General features: G+C 42.4%; 1 protein-coding gene across 1 annotated transcript; it reads right to left on the bottom strand.

Moving 5' to 3' along the window:
* Positions 1-2,497: 2,497 nt before the first annotated feature.
* IFNLR1 (interferon lambda receptor 1) lies at positions 2,498-16,074 on the bottom strand. The gene is given in 9 exon segments (XM_070949825.1): positions 2,498-3,322; positions 6,145-6,269; positions 6,908-7,082; positions 8,841-9,031; positions 10,755-10,939; positions 12,767-12,884; positions 15,920-15,994; positions 15,997-16,051; positions 16,054-16,074. Coding segments are annotated over 9 exon segments (1,770 nt in total).
* Between the last annotated feature and the right edge of the window lie 1,538 nt (positions 16,075-17,612).

Here is a 17,612-nt window from a genome sequence, read left to right as displayed (position 1 = left end):
CCTGCCCCACCCTCCCAGGAGTCCCCACGTGGCCCGTTTTGGATGCAGGTAAGCGCAGTGTGCGCGCGGAGGCTCAGGGACGGTGAAAAACAGGCCTACCAGAAGTTTGGGAAGGCCGGTTCCAGCCTCCAGAGGGCCTCCGGAGCCTGGGGAGGCCATTTTCGCCCTCCCAGAGGCTCGAAGGAAGCCTCTGGAGCCCAGGGAGGGCAAAAACGCCCCCCCCGCCGTGGTGCAGGAGGCTGACTAGGCCACACCCACCGTAGCCATGCCAACCCAGCAACCGGGCAGGGAACCCCTTGCTAAAAATTTTGAAGCCCACCCCTGAGCAGAGACCTCTTGTAGGGAATGCTAAGAATGCATCCTTGCTCAAGAAAAAGATCTACCTCACTTCTGAAACAATGGGAGAGATGGTTCATCTTTCTTTCCATTCTTCCTTTTTTTCCAAGAAAAAAAAATGACCTTTATATAGGGAAGGCTCTCTGCATACATGGTTGTTTCTTTGTATTCTTAGAACAATCACGGACCATGAAACCCTGCATAGTCCAGGGGTTGGCAACATTAAGCCTGGCGGACTTCAACTCCCAGAATTCCCCAGCCAGCTGGCTGGGGAATTCTGGGAGTTGAAGTCCGCCAGGCTTAAAGTTGCCAAGTTTGGAGACCTCTGGCATAGTCAGTCAAGAAAGTGCTGGAAAAAACAGAAGTGTTCGACAAAGTATGTCCCATGCTTAGGATGTGCAGAGAATTTTTTGTTGTGAAAAGGAGCACAACTCCAATCATCTCCCTTTCTGCCTCTAAACCAATTATCATTTTTATATTCAGGTCATTTAGTTAAAATTGGGATATGAATTTGACAGAGCAGAAAACCTGTCAAAGAGGCTTTTGTTTTTATTGTAAAAGAGGTCATTGTTTTTATTGTTGTATATGGGGATTTTTATTTTTTGTAAACCACACAGAGTCACTGAGAGCGAGTGGACTGGGCGGCCTTATACATTTTCTAAATAAATACATTAAATAAATAAAAACCTGTTCTGCAAAGAAGTCAGTAAAGTGGACTCTTAGTTGTGGGGTCCTTGGTGCTCTCTGAGCTTGGTTGTTTTCTTGCAGGTGTTTCATTAGCAAACTAGGTAACATCATCACTACTAGCTGTAGTACTGATGATGTTACCTAATTTGGTAATGAAATGTCTGCAGAAAACAATCAACTCAGAGGGCACCAAAGTGCCCACTGTTCAACTCTGAACTACCACGGTCCATGAATTTTGTTGCCCCAACCAATGAGAGACACAGCATGGCAATCTCAATATGAGATATAAATGAAGGCATATAACACAAAGACATTCTATAAAAATATTTAGAATCTGAAAGTGGCTCTTGGTTTGAAATACTTCACAGTTAGGGGGCCCTTGGTGCTCTCTGAGCTTGCTTTTTTTTCCTTGCAGGCATTTCATTACCCAAGGTAACATCATCAGTCATAGCATCACTAGCATCTAGCAGCACTAGCACCACTAGCACTGATGATGTTATCTAATTGGGTGATGAAATGCCTGCAAGGGAAAAAAAAAAAAAGCAAGCTCAGAGTACACCAAGGACCCCCTCATTTCAATCCTGAGCTACAGGTATTTTCCTTTATTGGTGGTTCACTTCAATATAAACTTAGATCCAAGTTTGTGTGCAGACAATTGCACAATAAAGAGCATATCTGATATTTTTTTCCCTTGCCTTTGCAACGAGTTGATGAAAAAAAGTTATCAGGGCCTAGTGTGAGGTTGAAAGAACTTTCTCTAAAGAGGGAGAGATTATCTTTATCCCTTCCTTAATTCTAGAAAGTGGGCCTTTCAGCTTAAAAGAACAGCACCAGTCTAGATTAGCTCCCATAATGCAATGCTTAACAGTTCCACGAGAATCTTGTGTATTTCCTGCTCTCAATTCTTGATCCCAGACTGAACTGTTATTTATTCACATATCGGTGTCAGCAAGCTTAAACCAATTTGTGGACACTAAAGAAATCTGTAAACGACTAGTTACGATTCTGATTGGAATTCACTGTTTTCCCCATCTATTTCAGATGGGGAAAACAGATCCAACTATTCACAAATGGAGAAATTGATATGGATATCCAAAATATGATAGACATTTTTAAGCTGAACATCCCAATATTCAGTTGGGAAAGAACACTCACTTTTCCAAGAATTCCAATTCTCCATAGGAAAATTCTAATTTCCACGACAAAATCACCAATGAAAACCCCTGTTCCGGTTTTCAATCTCAATGGAATTTCACTTAGGAAAGTTCAGTTTTGCTTTGTTTTGTTTTTAAAGATGAGATGTAATGGAAGAATATGTCAATCTAGACGTAGAAGGAATGTCCTCTTTGGTTCATTCCAATTCCGAACAGAATTCTTCTGGGGTTTTGAAAGTGCAACTTCTCACCAAAGGAACTTTTTAGAAAAACCATGGTAAGATCTTCTCTACTCTTAGAATACATACCAGTAACTGGCATCAGGTTCTTGAAATGTAATGTCCTTGTCTGGGTTGATCATTGTGGCTTGTAGATTTCAGAGTATTGTTTTCAACCCATTCTCCATTTTCAACCCTGTCTTTACAAGACACATCAAGCATAGATTTTTCCAGCCGGTGAGCCTCACAATTGCTAGAGTCATTTTCACATCTCCATTCTTCTAGAACCTGCCCTTCGGGCTCACTACAAAGAGATGTCTGTGAGTTTTTTAGACTTGCACAAATGCTTTTGCATTGGACTCCTCCAGTTCTGATTTCCAAACCTGTGGAAAAGTGGAAGTCGTGACTTTCCGAGAACATTAACTCGTTCAAAAAGTCGACATCTCTATTTGTAATTTCTTGATCTTCTCTACCGGCAGCTGAGAAATCATCAGCAAAGCTAACCGATTCATCCATAATGGAGCCCTCAGAAAGGAAAGTCTTCTCTAAGAGTCCAGAGGAAGCATCTGTTGTCATCCATTCTGCTGTGAAAAAGGTCCTTGATGTCGTTGCAGCTGGCCAGCTTTCTCCACTTAGCTGAGAATCTCCAGATCCAGAAGAAGAGTCGTAGCATGTTGGAAAGGTGCCAACTCTTGAGCAGTTTTCATCGTTCTTCTGGAATCGAAGTGTTTCGGTGTAAGGAATGCGGCTACTACTATCATCCTCATCGTCATCGCTCTCTTCACTTTCTTTTGATAAAGAATCCATTGAAAGAGTTAACAGGGCAGGTGCAATTTTCTGTTCCAGAATAAAGTGGTTGTTTTTTTCGGTCAACTTCCTTTCATCAAATTTCAGCAGGTTCTTTGGGTGCTGGTACTTAGAAAAATCCTAATTTGGGAAGGGAGAAGTGGGGAATAAGAGAGAGACATTTTCATTTTTAAAAACTGAGAAACAGGAAGTAAGAAGAACAGCTAACAAGAATGGGTGGAGACCAACAGGATTGTTGAGAAGCTGTGCTTTGTTTAACATTGTATCAACACGGATTTATTATAAATGGACATCTGTATTAGCTACATCAGAAACTTGACTTGAAATTTAGAAAAAAAGTATCATTAAGCTCATTCAACAAAAACACGATCTGGAAGTTAAACTGAAATTATTTAAGATGGCAACTAAACCAGTAATTTATTCCCCCTAAAGGTATAGGTTCTCCTCGCACATATGTGCGTTCCCGAGTCTAGGGGGTTCATCTCCGTTTCAAAGCCGAAGAGCCAGCGCTGTCTGAAGATGTCTCCGTGGTCATGTGGCTGACATGACTAAACACCAAAGGCCCACAGAATGTTGTTCCCTCCCCACCAAAGGTGGTCCCTATTTTTCTACTTGCATTTTTACGTGCTTTCGAACTGCTAGACTGGTAGAAGCTGGGACAAGGAACGGGAGCTCACCCGGTTACACGGCACCAGGGATTCGAACTGCTGAACTGCTGACTTTTCGATCGACAAGCTCAACAGCTTAGCCACTGAGCCACCGTGTCCCTAATTACTCCCCCTAATTGTTCACAAATTACATTGTAGGTTCTGACCATAGAATACTGAGTAGAGCAGCATTTTGACTATAGGTGTGAAACAATAAAGCTTGGAAGAGAGGTCAGGTGCCAGAAAAAGGGGGGAGTAGCTATGATTTTTTTTTTTAAATTTGATTTGTATGCCGCCCTTCTCCGGAGACTCAGGGCAGCTTACAATGCGTTAAGCAATAGCCTTCATACTTTTGTATATTTATACAAAGTCAGCTTATTGCCCCCACAAACTGGGTCCTCAATTTACCTACCTTAGAAAGGATGGAAGGCTGAGTCAACCTTGAGCCTGGCAAGATTCGAACTTACAGTAATTGCAGACAGCTGGTGTTAATCACAATGCTATTAGTCTGCTGAGCCACCAGGCCCCTCTTGATGCAGGGAAAGCTTTTGATAATTTGGAATTTATTTCTATAGCCATGATCTTGAAGAAGATGAATTATGCTGAGATTTTCTTTCAAGGATGCAGAGAATTTGCAAAGGACACAAAGCTAAGATAATCGTAAAGGTATTTCTATCATAAAATGCATTATTCAAAAAGAGAAGGGTGTCCCCGCTTCTCTGTTTTTATTGGCATTACAGTCCCTGGCAAGCAAGATAAGGCAAGAGCGTTAAAATTCAGGAATTTCTCTCACTGGTTTCAATATCTTTGAGTAACATAGTTCAAACAGAGCCAGAAAAAGATGTCCTATTTAGAGATCCGAACAAATGAAATGCTCATGAAACAAAACTCAGAACATCTGTTAAAGAATATATATATAAGTTGCTACTGAAACATGCTTAAAAAATGGAACAAGTCTAAGATTACATGATTAAATGGGTGCACAGTTTAGACAGAACAACTGATACAGCACCATGAGAATGCAGTTAATCATTTAAAGATCATTTTTTTTTAAATAACCCATTTTAATTTGAAACTTATTAATACACCATGCTAAATCCAAATTCTCCATAAATCTGATTCCTATATAGGCTAAAGCCACTGGGGTCCTTCTGATGGGTGACTTTGAGGGGAACTCTGGGTGAATTTAACTTGTATAGGAACCAGGGGTGAAATCCAAATTTTTTCCCTACTGGTTCTGTGGGCATGGCTTGGTGGGAGTGGAAAGGGAAGGATATTGCAAAAATCTCCATTCCCACCCCACTCCTAGGGGAAGGATACTGCAAAATCTCATTCCCTCCCCACTCCTAGGGGAAGGATATTGCAAAATATCCATTCCCATCCCACTCTGGGGCCAGCCAGAGGTGGTTATTTGCCGGTTCTCCGAACTACTCAAAATTTCCGCTACCGGTTCTCCAGAACCTGTCAGGACCGGCTGGATTTCACCCCTGATAGGAACCAGATACCCTCAAGAGTGGAATAATTGCCATCAGATGTCATTAGTCCAAGATCATCAGCTGCTAAATGCCAGTTATGAATTCCATTTATATGAGCAAAGCTCACCCTGCTCAGTGACAGAGAGCATCTGATGAAGAAAACCTCTATAGTTAAAAAGGTGTCAGGGCACAAGGCTGGGAATGAGGTATCTCCAAAGGACTGTACACTGATAACATTAAACATTTGTCCACAATGCAGGCCAATATTTATCATGGGATATATTAAACAATTGAATTCTTGGAAGAATTGCTGATCAATTGTCTTATTCAACATCAGCACACTTGGCTAAGAGACCGGCAAGCAAATTTTGGGATCATGGCTTAATCAACAGAGGTTATCAATTTGTGCCTTCTAGATGTTCTCAAGCACAACTCTCACAATCTCTTGTCATCAATCTTGCTGCTATTTCTTCTGCACTGAACAAATGATGGTTGGTAAGGCCGAGATGAATCCTGGCTGTCATGCAGGCAGTTTCTCAAAGATAGTCACTCCCTTTAGTTACTAAAGAAAGCTTCTTAGGTCCCTTTCCTCTGCTAGCTGTCTTCTTCTTCTTCTTCTTCTTTTAGAACCACCTGTTTTGTGGCTGCTATATTTAACTTAACTATGATCATGTCCAACAGAACATGTAACTAAATTCTAAGCAAGAAGCAAGTAACATCAATCTTAGATCAGTGCAGGCTCTGTGTAGGAAAAGATGCACACTGTTATGGAAGTCAACTTCCCCCTATTTATCCCGGAAACGTTTCATATTTCCCATACCAAAGCTGAAGGCATCTCAACTTGCTTGCTCATGTGTTTGTAGTACCAGTAGAAGAAGAGAAGCATCACAACACCGGTAACCAATATAGCAAGCAAAGGAATGGCAACATTTTCCCATTTTCCTACTGGAAAAGAAAAAAAAAAGCAATTATGAGATACTAAAATGCATTGTTCAGATATCAATGGATAGGAAGTTGGAATTGTTAATTACCAAGTTAACAGAAGGCAGCCACTGAAGTCCAACACTCTAGAGCTGTGAGGGCGAACCAATGGCACGTGTGCCACAGGTGGCATGCGGAGCCATATCTGTGGGCATGCGAGAGTTGCCCTAGCTCAGTTCCAGTGCGCATGCGCACACCAGGCAACTGATTTTCGGCCTTCTAGGCCCACCGGAAGTCAGGAAACTGGCTCTTTCCGGCCTCCAGGGTGTGTGTGTAAAGCCCCAGGCAGAAAATACTACTTCAGCAACAGAGTGGTCAATGCCTGGAATGCACTACCTGACTCTGTCGTTACTTCCCCAAACCCCCAAAACTTTCACCTTAGACTGTCTACTGTTGACCTCACCCCATTCCTAAGAGGTCTGTAAGGGGCATTCATAAGCGCACCAGCGTGCCTTCGGTCCCTGTCCTACTGTCCCCATTTATTCATCCCCATTTCCTGTATTCATATCCATGTTTATACTTATTCCTGTTATCTCGTACATGTTTGACAAATTAAATAAATAAAAAATAAATAAGTTCACTGGGAAAATGGAGCTCCAGACCTTTGACTCCTCCTGCACCTTCTTCATGCAACCACAGGCAAAGTGGTTCCGAAAAATTGCTTCGCTTCCTGTCCCCATTTCTAAAGGATGTTCGGGCACGAAGACAGTGTTCACCAGAGAGCCAGTCTGTTGTGTTGATCTCCACTGAAGGCTCGTGAGTGTCCTCGAATGTCTTCTGAAAAATAAGCAAGCAGAGATTTGAACCCAGCAGGAACCCTGCTGTAAGTAGATGTAAAATCAAGTATTTTATTTTTTTGTCGTATTTGGTTTTTAGTATCACCCAGGAGAAATGTTTCCGGAATTAATTCAATTTTACTGTTAATTAATTCTTGTATCTAATGTTGTATTTTGCTCCAATATCTCTTCGCTTCGGGGCATAACCACCACATATGAAAGAAGGTACCTTGGTGGTGATTACACTTCCAACACTTAGGGCTTAAATTCGGATATATTTTCACCAATCTTGCAGGTGCTTGCTGACACTGATATAGCATTTTATACTGATTTTCCTTGTTCAAGCTCCATTTTCAGCTGCCACGGCCTCTTGCAAACCTCAGGCCCTCCCGAGCTCTGTTTTTACTGGCAGAGGGTAGCAGCCGAAAATGGAGCTTGGGAGCCTGTTTTTGCTGGCAGAGCGCTCGGGCCGCCACAGGTGCCCCCGACAGGAGTGATGTTGAGCTGCCCCCCCCCCCCCCCGAGATCAAACACAACCCTGATGCAGCCCTCAATGAAATCGAGTTTGACACCCCTGCCCTATCCTATCTTTTTTGTGAATTCCTCAGATGCATCTACTTGGTTCCTGTGGAATGCAGAATACTGGACTGTTCGAGTAAGGCTCTTTTGATGCTCTTCAGGCATGGAAGTTTAATAACTACAGGTTATTAAGGTTCATTATGCGAACGCTTAATGAATACAACTCCCAGAATTCCTAGTCAGCAGGTAAACTCAGGAATTTAGAGAGATGCTAACCTAACATATTTAGACAGCATCATATTTGGGAAGGTTGAGTTAAGCGGATTTTTTGTTGAATTAATTAAGGGAGAGAAAGGGACTGTTTCAAGAACATCCATTCCAAATATATCTCTGGACCACATAGATTATCTTTTTAAGACAGTGCGCTCCCAACCCAATTCAGGAACCTCCTGAATTAGTCTGATTTAGGTCAATAAGATTTATAAGGTAAAGGTAAAGATTCCCCTCGCATATATGTGCTAATTGTTCCCAACTCTAGGGGGTGGTGCACATCTCCATTTCAAAGCCAAAGAGCCAGTGCTGTCCAAAGATGTCTCTGTGGTCATGTGGCCGGCATGATTCAATGCCAAAGGCACATGGAACGCTGTTCCCTTCCCACCAAAGGGGATCCCTATTTTTCTACTTGCATTTTTTACATGCTTTCGAACTGCTAGGTTGGCAGGAGCTGGGACAAATAATGGGAACTCACCCCGTTACGTGGCACTAGGGATTCGAACTGCTGAACTGCTGACCTTTCGATTGACAAGCTCAGTGTCTTAGCCACTGATGTATAGACTCTGTCTTATAACAAGGAGGTCTTGAGTAGAGTGGCCTTTCCTAACACTGCTCTCCAAAGAGGAAGGCTTCTAAATAACCTTTCAAAAGGACATAGACAACTTTGGACAGAGGATCTTCTTACTCATGGTGCCTTAAGAGGGAGATGCTGGCATTTTCCAAAATCTATTTTGATTTCTTAGACTTCTAGGTGGCAACAAATTCATCTTGCTTTGTGTTTAATATTCTTGAATAATGCATACAGTTCTTCACAATTAAACAAATCCTCCATTGTTAGATAGCAAATATAGTCAAAGAATGTGCAGAGGATTCTATATTTTATTTCATGATGAAAAAAGGCTTCTTCAGTTGAAGATCTTTGGAAGAAGGACAGGACACAAATGTAAGAAATATTTTCCAAGCAAACCTGCAAGAGAGGAGAAATTAGTGTAACATCATTCTCCAATTCCAATTCCTGGAATCCAACTCTCCAAATCTCCAAATCATATGTCAGATGCTCAAAGACGTCCTTCATACAAGAAGGGTAGGTGAAAGAAACGTTCACGCCAAGGATATTTCTGGTATAATTTGCTCTGAGAACTGGAGGAGCAAGTTGCACTGAAAAAAAAAATAAGGCAGATGGTTAGGGCAGGTGCAGTGGAGTGTAGTCTTGATTCCCAGAAAGGAGGGGCTCAAGTTTGGTTGGGAGGAAGAGAGTCAAAACAGTTCTTCCCTAGAAGTCTAATGATATAAATAGTTGGTTTAGTTTGGCAAGATTTTGCTTATAGGCCAGGAACAATAAAGGAAACTGATTAGAAGTAACTCTGTAGGTCTTTCTGAATTTTTGGAATCTGATATCAAGTTATCAAAATAAGCTGGTTGCACTAATTTCTGCAAAGAACAGATGATCTCCCTGGGACAACCTGAATGCAGAACATCATATTTCCCTTAGCCTAACCCAGGGGTCGGCAACCTTAAAACACTCAAAGAGCCACAAAGGTCCTAACCGGAAGCCCCCCATTCAGTCCTGAAGCCGACCGGAAGTCCAGTTCCCCCACCATAGAATCTCCTCCTAGAGTGGTATCCTTTTTCCTCTACCTGTCCTAACCGAAAGCCCTATCAATTGTAGAGCCGACTGGTGACACGGAGCCACAGCAAAGGTATCAAGGAGCCACATGCAGCTCCAGAGCCGCAGGTTGCTGACCCCTGGCCTAACCTTTCCTAACTGGCTGCCTTACAGATGAAATAGGAATACAACTCCCAGAATTCCTATCACCGAGAATTGTAAGTGTTCAGGTCCTATAAAGTTGAAAGGTTGCAGAAAAAAAAAAACTTGTACCACCTAGCAATCCTGCCTACTTTGCTGATGGCCACATTCTTCACTTGTGGCCCTCCCAAGCTCCGTTTTCACTGGCAGAGGGTTGAAGGAGGCCATGGCAGCCAAAAACGGAGCTTGGGAGCCTGTTTTCGCTGGCAGAGTGCTTGGCCCAACACAGGTGTCCCCGACAGGAGTGATGTCGAGCTGGCCACGCCCACCCTGACCACACCCACCCACCCCTCCCCCGAGGTCAAACACAACCCTGATGCGGCCCTCAATGAAATCGAGTTTGACACCCCTGATTTAATGTAACGTATTACAGTTTCTTATGAATCGTTTCTCTTTTGTCTGTCTGTGTGTGTGCGTGAGAGAGATACACCAGCAGTGTCAAAGTTGGTGTTTTCTGAATTTTGGACACGTCGAACACAACCGGCTCATCATCGTTATCCTAGGGGTTGCTTTAACACCCTGTGGTAAAAACCTGATTTTAATTTTGACCTTCTCTAATTTTTGTGGCTAATCACACTAGGTCAGGGGTCAGCAACCTGCGGCTCTGGAGCCGCATGTGCCTCTTTCACCCCTCTGCTGCGGCTCCCTGTCACTCAAAATATGTGTCACAACCGCCAAGGCCAACCGTAGATAAATCCAAGAAAAGTTTCAGAAGAAAACAGAACGTTTAATTCAACTACATATGGTAGTTTTGTGGCCGCTCAAGAAATAGTCAGGCACGGGAAGGATTTTGTGGCTCCCGGTGTTTTCTTTTCTGTGGGAAATGGGTCCAAATGGCTCTTTGAGTGTTTAAGGTTGCAGACCCCTGCACCAGGTGAAGCCAAGCTAAGAAAATGAGCCCTTCCAGAAACTAGCTTGATCATAGTTGTGCAAAGTGCCTTTTCCCCTTGCCCTGAGCAAACCTGAAAGAAAGCAGCATTTGCCTTTTCAGAAATTGCTAGCATGGATTAAACCACCTTCTGCACTTCCTGGCTTCCTGGGAAGAGGAGAGCTACACCTGTGGGATCCTCATACCCTGAAGGATGTAATCGATGATTTCAGGTGCCGATGGGCTGAATCCAGCCCCGATTCTGCTCTGAGCTTCCACCTTGACCCAGTATCGGTTGCTTGGTTCTTGAAACACACACGTAATATTGCAAATGGTTTCAGTGATATTTCGGCAATGCTGCACTTCTTCCCAATGACGATCAAAAGGATCCCTAATGGAAGAAATCAGAAGGACCAGCTAAGCTTTGCATTCACGTGGGGTGCGGTGATTTCTCTCTTCCACTCTGAATCTTGCAGGGTGGCAGAGGGTGGGTCTTAAAAGACTCTCACTACGGTTGTCCATGAAAAAAGGTTTAAAAAGTCAAGATGGTGTCCAGAACCATGCAATCAAAGCCTTGCCCCCCTTTTTTTACATATATTGCAACATGGTTATGCTCACCATCTAGACTTTTTTTGATCCAGACTCTGCATACCATCTGCCCTCCTGTAATGAGATAGATAGATAGCCAGATAGATAGATAGATAGATAGATAGACAGACAGACAGACAGACAGACAGACAGATATGGATGGATGGGTGGGTGGGTAAATGGATGGTAGATAGATAGATAGATAGATGATAGATAGATAGATAGATAGATAGATAGATAGATAGAGATAGATAGATAGATAGATAGATAGATAGATAGATAGATAGATAGATAGATAGATAGATAGAGATGGATATATATAGATGGATGGATGGATGGATGGATGGATGGATGGATGGATGGATAGATAGACAGAGATAGATGCTAGATAGATAGAATGATAGATAGATAGATAGATAGATAGATAGATAGATAGATAGATAGACAGACAGACAGACAGACAGACAGACAGACAGACAGACAGATATGGATGGATGGGTGGGTAAATGGATGGTAGATAGATAGAGATGGATATATAGAGATGGATGGATGGATGGATGGATAGATAGACAGAGATAGATGCTAGATAGATAGAATGATAGAGATAGATAGATAGATAGATAGATAGATAGACAGACAGACAGACAGACAGACAGACAGACAGATATGGATGGATGGGTGGGTAAATGGATGGTAGATAGATAGAGATGGATATATAGAGATGGATGGATGGATGGATGGATAGATAGACAGAGATAGATGATAGATAGATAGAATGATAGAGATAGATAGATAGATAGATAGATAGATAGATAGATAGATATAGATAGATGGATGGATGGACGGATGGACAGATGGATGGATGGGTGTATGGATAGATAGATAGAGATAGATGATAGATAGAATGATAGAGATAGATAGATAGATAGATAGATAGATAGATATAGATAGATGGACGGATGGACAGATGGATGGATGGGTGTATGGATGGGTAGGTAGGTAGATAGATGGATGGATGGATGGACAGACAGATGGACGGATGGAAAGACAGACAGACAGACAAGTGCCTATTTAAAAGGGAGGCTATTTTATGAGTTATAACAGAAACTGTATTGATTGGCTTACTTTAAAGTAATATCCAAATCAGGTGGTACCAGTGGTGAGTTGCTACCGGTTCGCACTGGATCAGGCGAACCGGTAGCAGTAGTGGTGGGAGGCTCCGCCCACCCGCCTGGACACTTCTGCACATGCACGGAAGCGCCATACGCGAGCGTGCATGAGTGAACCGGTAGCGATGGGATTTGGAACCCCGCCCCTGGGTGGTACATTAAGCCATGATATGTTTTACAACAGTTTGTTGACGATACCACAATTCTCTGAGTTCATATAATATGTGAAGGTATAGCCATCCCTGGCAAATCACCATTCTTTGGTTTACCAGGCCCGCAAGTTAGCATCCAACATGCCCCCATTGTGGTCTAGCAGCCAATCTCTTGTCCCTGCTGTCTCTGAGATGGGCTGGAGGTTGCACCAGAGCAGCCCTTTGTGGGGAAGGTCCACAATACGGCCTCAATATACCCACTGGAGCCCCCGGCCCTCATAACCAATATCCTTTTCTTTCGATGCTCACATCCAAAGGACAGTATAGGACACTCCCGGTGGAGAACCATCAGGCGGCGACCATTTCACGAACAGACTGTAATCCTTTGAGACAAAAGTGATGTTCTGGGGTGGCCGGAGATCTTCACCTGTCAGAAATTAAAACCAGAGGTTTCATTTCTTCTTGAGTCAAAGGCTGGGTTATACAATCGAATGGAACATTTGGGGGACAGCAGGTTTTCCCTCTTCCTCTAATTCACACATGGGTACAAATAGGGGTGGGCTTCAAAATTTTTAGCAAGGGGTTCGCTGCTCGGGTGGTGGGTGGGCGTGGCCATGGTGGGAGTGGCCCAGCGGGAGGGTGGCATTTTTGCCCTCCCCGGGCTCTGGAGGCTTTTCTCGAGCCTCTGGGAGGGTGAAAACAGCCTCCCCAGGCCCTGGAGGCCCTCTGGAGGCCGCAAATGGGCCCGTTTCAGGCCTTCCCAAACTTCCAGTAGGCTCATTTTTTGCCTTCACCAAGCCTCCGCACGCGCCTTGCACTTACCTGCATCCAAAACAGGCCACCTGGGGACTCCTGGGAGGGGGTGGGGCGGGGCAGGGCCAGCCAGGAGTGGGATTTGGAAGTCCTCCGAACTGCACAGAATCTTAGCTAGAGGTTCTCCCGAACCCCTGCGAACCCCCAGCAGCCCACCCCTCGGTACAAACTACAGGTAGCCCTCAATTTACAATCACAATTGAAATCCGAATTTCCATTCCTAAGCAAGGCGATTGTTAAATGCGTTGCACCTGATTTTATAACCTATTTTGTCGTGACTTTTAAATGAATCACTTTCATTATTAAATGAATCAAGCGGTTGTGAACCGGATCAGACTTCCCCTGTTGACTTTCTTGTTGGTAGCCAGCTGGGAAGGTTGCAAAATGGCAATCCTGTCCCCCTGGGAGGCTGCAAGTGTCATAAATACATGCCAGGGGCTAAGTACTCCAATATTGATAAATGTGACCATAGGGACGCTGAGATGGATCTAAATGTAAATCTGGTTGTAAGTCACTTTTTTCAGTGTTATTATAGCCTCAAATGGCCACTAAGCATATATCTGTAAGTCAAGGACTACCTGTAATTAGGAACTTTCCCCAACATTATGTTTTGGGATGACACGTTCCTAATTTGTTGGTATAGAACAGGACAGAGAAGAAGATCCTGTCAACTATCCAGTTGACGAATCCAGAAAAAGAAACTCCTGGGATAATTTTTCTTCTCCGGTGGGACTAGTCTATCAGGGCAGCCTGGTCTACTCAATTATGGGACGGAGCATACTGCTCCCGCTTTCATCTTTCGGTCCCAATCCAGGAGCCCTCACAAGCAGTCGCTTTCGCGACAAACTATTTTTGTGTTAAATTTATGTTTTACCAAAAAAAGAAATAAAGGGAGACTAGTATAGATCTATTTCAACTAGTATAGATCTACCGTACTTTTTGGAGTATAAGACACACTCCCCCCACCCCAAAAGAGGGTGGAAATGTTGGTGCGTCTTATACACCGAATACAACCATTTTTGGCCTCCCGAAGCCCCACCCTGTGTGTCCCATTTTTCGCAAAAACAGGGCGCGCAGAGGCTTTGGGAGGCCTGCAGAGTGCTCCTGGGGGCTGGGGAGGGCAAAAGTTTTTTTTCTTGCTTACCTCTTCGAAATCTTATACACCGGTGCGTCTTATAGTCCGAAAAAACGGTATTTCAACAACCCGGGTTCAAATCTCAGAAGGGCATGGCTAGCTGAGGAAATAGCTTGAAATAGATCTATACTAGTCTCCCTTTATTTCTTTGTGGGTAAAACATAAATTTAACACTCCTGGGACATTATTTTACCAAGAGTATAAACTTTACTGAATAAATCCACATTGGCACAGAAGAAGCGAAACCAGTTCTGGGCTTCCCGCGTAAACGCACGCATCGTTCATTCCCCCTTTCCCCGCAGTCCATTATGTCCACCAATCACTTCTGTTCATTTTGTTTTGGGAACCAGCTGATTGCGCTGTGGCATCTGTTCTGGGTGTCCTTGAGGAGGGGAGCAATGTCCCAAGGGGACATTGTGGCTCAGTAGACTAAAGCACTGTTATTAACATCCACTTACATCTGCTGCCTGCAATTACTGCAAGTTCAAATCTCACCAGGCTCAAGGTTGACTCAGCCTTCCATCCTTTCTAAGGTAGGTAAAATGAGGACCCAGATTATGGGGGCAATAAGCTGACTTTGTATAAAATATACAAAAGTATGAAGGCTATTGCTTAACGCATTATAAGCCGCCCTGAGTCTCTGGAGAAGGGCAGCATATAAATCAAATTAAAAAAATAAATAAAAAAAATTAAAAACCAACAATGCTTGGAGGCCTTTCCCCCCTCCTGCATTCCAATCCACCCCCCCCCCATGCTTTGGGAAGCTGCGAGCAAAGGGGAATATAGATTAAAATTAGTCAGTTTTGACAGATAGGTGGTAAACGTTGAGAAAATGTGAACTTTGTCTGGGAAAATAAGAAAGTATGAGACAGAAACTCAAGTCTGCCCCATCTTGACTCTCTTTCCTATAAGAGAGAGTGGGAAATCGTAGTCCTGCTTTAGGTTTAAAGTCATCTGGACTGATCCTGGGCCAGTCACTTTCTCTCAACCCTAAGAAGAAGATAATGCCAAAGCACTTCCAAAAGCTTGCCAAAAAAACTTCAGGAATTACTCCAGGCAGTCACTAGGACAACACGGACTCAAAGGCACAATCGACACACAAATGACTATCAATCTATCTCAGCAGTTAAAGATCACGAGAAGGTTCAGGGTCCACCAAGAACTTGATCTTGCTCTGGTGGGCTATTATGTCCCACTCCCAACACAGGAAGCCAATGGGACACCGAGGCACCTGGCCCTCTGCCAATTTTAGTTAACTTTCCCTATTCTCCATTTCAAACCATCTCTTTCCCCTCTGAAACTTGGGAGATGTACAGGGTGCCCCCCCTGGGCTTTGCCTGGAAAATCCTCCCACCCCTTCCTGTTGCTCAAATCGGGTGCCACCCTGAATCCAGAGACATTCGAAAAGAGAAAATGCATTCCTGCTATGGTTGCCCTTTCTGAAAACCCCCGCTGTAACTGTAAATGGAAGTCAAGCCCCTCCAGAGATTCGGAGGGAGGGGAGCAGATCGTACCTTGAATGGGCTGGAAAGGAGCAAAAAACATCAGCAGGAGAACGCTGAATCCCACAGCTGGCATTCGGAAGGAAGACCGCTTAATCTGTGCCCAATTTGCTTTCTTATTTTCACTTTCAAGTTTCCTGTGTGTGGCACAAACACATGTGAACCATGGCCCCCTAGAGGAAGGAAAGCACCTACGTCACCTGGTGCTGGGCCACCTGCTCTCGTGGGGGCGACGGGAAAGTCCCACTGATTTCTTCTTGCTTCTCCCGGCACCGTCCAGCTCCTTGGAGTCAAGAGTCAAATTCAAATTTCATTTGAGAAAAGTGATAGCTATAATAATTGGGATATTGTTTAAACACATATAACAATTGTAATTATTTGAACATTTTTCACTTAAGGAAAAAAGAAAAGAAAATTGAAATAATATATGATTATGATTTACAAACAAAAATTACTTAATTGGTGTTTATATAAATGGTATGGGAAACTGTATTAAATAGCATTATTTGAATTAAGAATTATGTTTAAATGTTAAATTGCTATATTTTTAAGATTAATGATAAGATTTAAATTTAATAAAGTAATAATGGAATAAAGATTTAATGAGCATTACACGATAGATAATAAAGTATGGAGATGAAATATTATATATGAAATGAAATTTGGATAAAATGTTTAAGCACTTGTTTTTTTTTGTTAGAGGTAAGAATATCTGTCATATAATGAGAGTTTGAAAATTTTGAGAGCACGAAATGATTTTCACCGATCGAAATACTGTCTGTAAGAGTTTGGAAGGTTGATATTTTTATGTTGTTTTTGTTAAAAAAAAAATTTGCAAAAAAAAAAAAGATTTAATGAGCATTACATGAAGTAATAACTTAATGTAAGGAAGTTTTAGAAATGGAAATAATTTTGAAATATAAACGTTTGAATTGTATTGTTAATAGTGAAGATTTAGGGTAAGAATTATGAAATGTATTATGAGGTATTAATTGAATTAATATTTAAGGTGAGTTAATAGAAGGGTAATTATATTGATTAAGTAAATATGGGTAAATTTTTTCTAAGATGGTATTAGTTGAAATATGTGATTTAAGATTAAGAAATAAGTGTTATGGCAAAATAGAATATATAAAATTTTGTTAAAGATGACAAAAAATTGAAGAAATTGATGACCGGATCAAAGCTCTGTTCCGAAAAGATGTAATTTGTATGTTGGAAAAAAATAAAAAAAAAAACTTTTTGCAAAAAAAAAAAAAGAGTCAAATTCAAATTTATTACAGCTCTTAAGGCCAGAATACAAACAAAATATCAAATAAAGGAAGTATTACATCCTTCAATGTGCATAAGAGGAAAATAAGGATCACGGAGTCTAAACATAATTTAGAACCTAGTTACTAATCTAAATCCAAATAAAACAACTATTATATGAAGTTCCATATATGGAACTTCATATAATATGGTGTATCATACAGATGGTCACTCAGAACTGGGCAACTTAAAAGGTAATTAAGGTGAGCTGTGGTAGCGCAGTGGTTAGAGTGCAGTACTGCAGGCTACTTCTGCTGACTGCCGGCTGCCTGCAGTTTGCAGTTCAAATCCCATCAGTCTCTCTCTCTCTCTCTCTCTCTCCCCTTCCTTCCTTCCTTCCTTTCCTTTCCTTTATGGACAAAGGAACAAAGACAGCACTTTTACAAGAAGCTCC

This window comes from Pituophis catenifer, unplaced genomic scaffold (assembly GCF_029215685.1).
Source record: "Pituophis catenifer annectens isolate HBS135680 unplaced genomic scaffold, rPitCat1.0.hap2 SCAF_9, whole genome shotgun sequence".
NCBI lineage: Eukaryota > Metazoa > Chordata > Lepidosauria > Squamata > Colubridae > Pituophis > Pituophis catenifer.
Note: the sequence above shows the minus strand (reverse complement) of the source record. Positions and strands in the feature narration are given on the sequence as shown.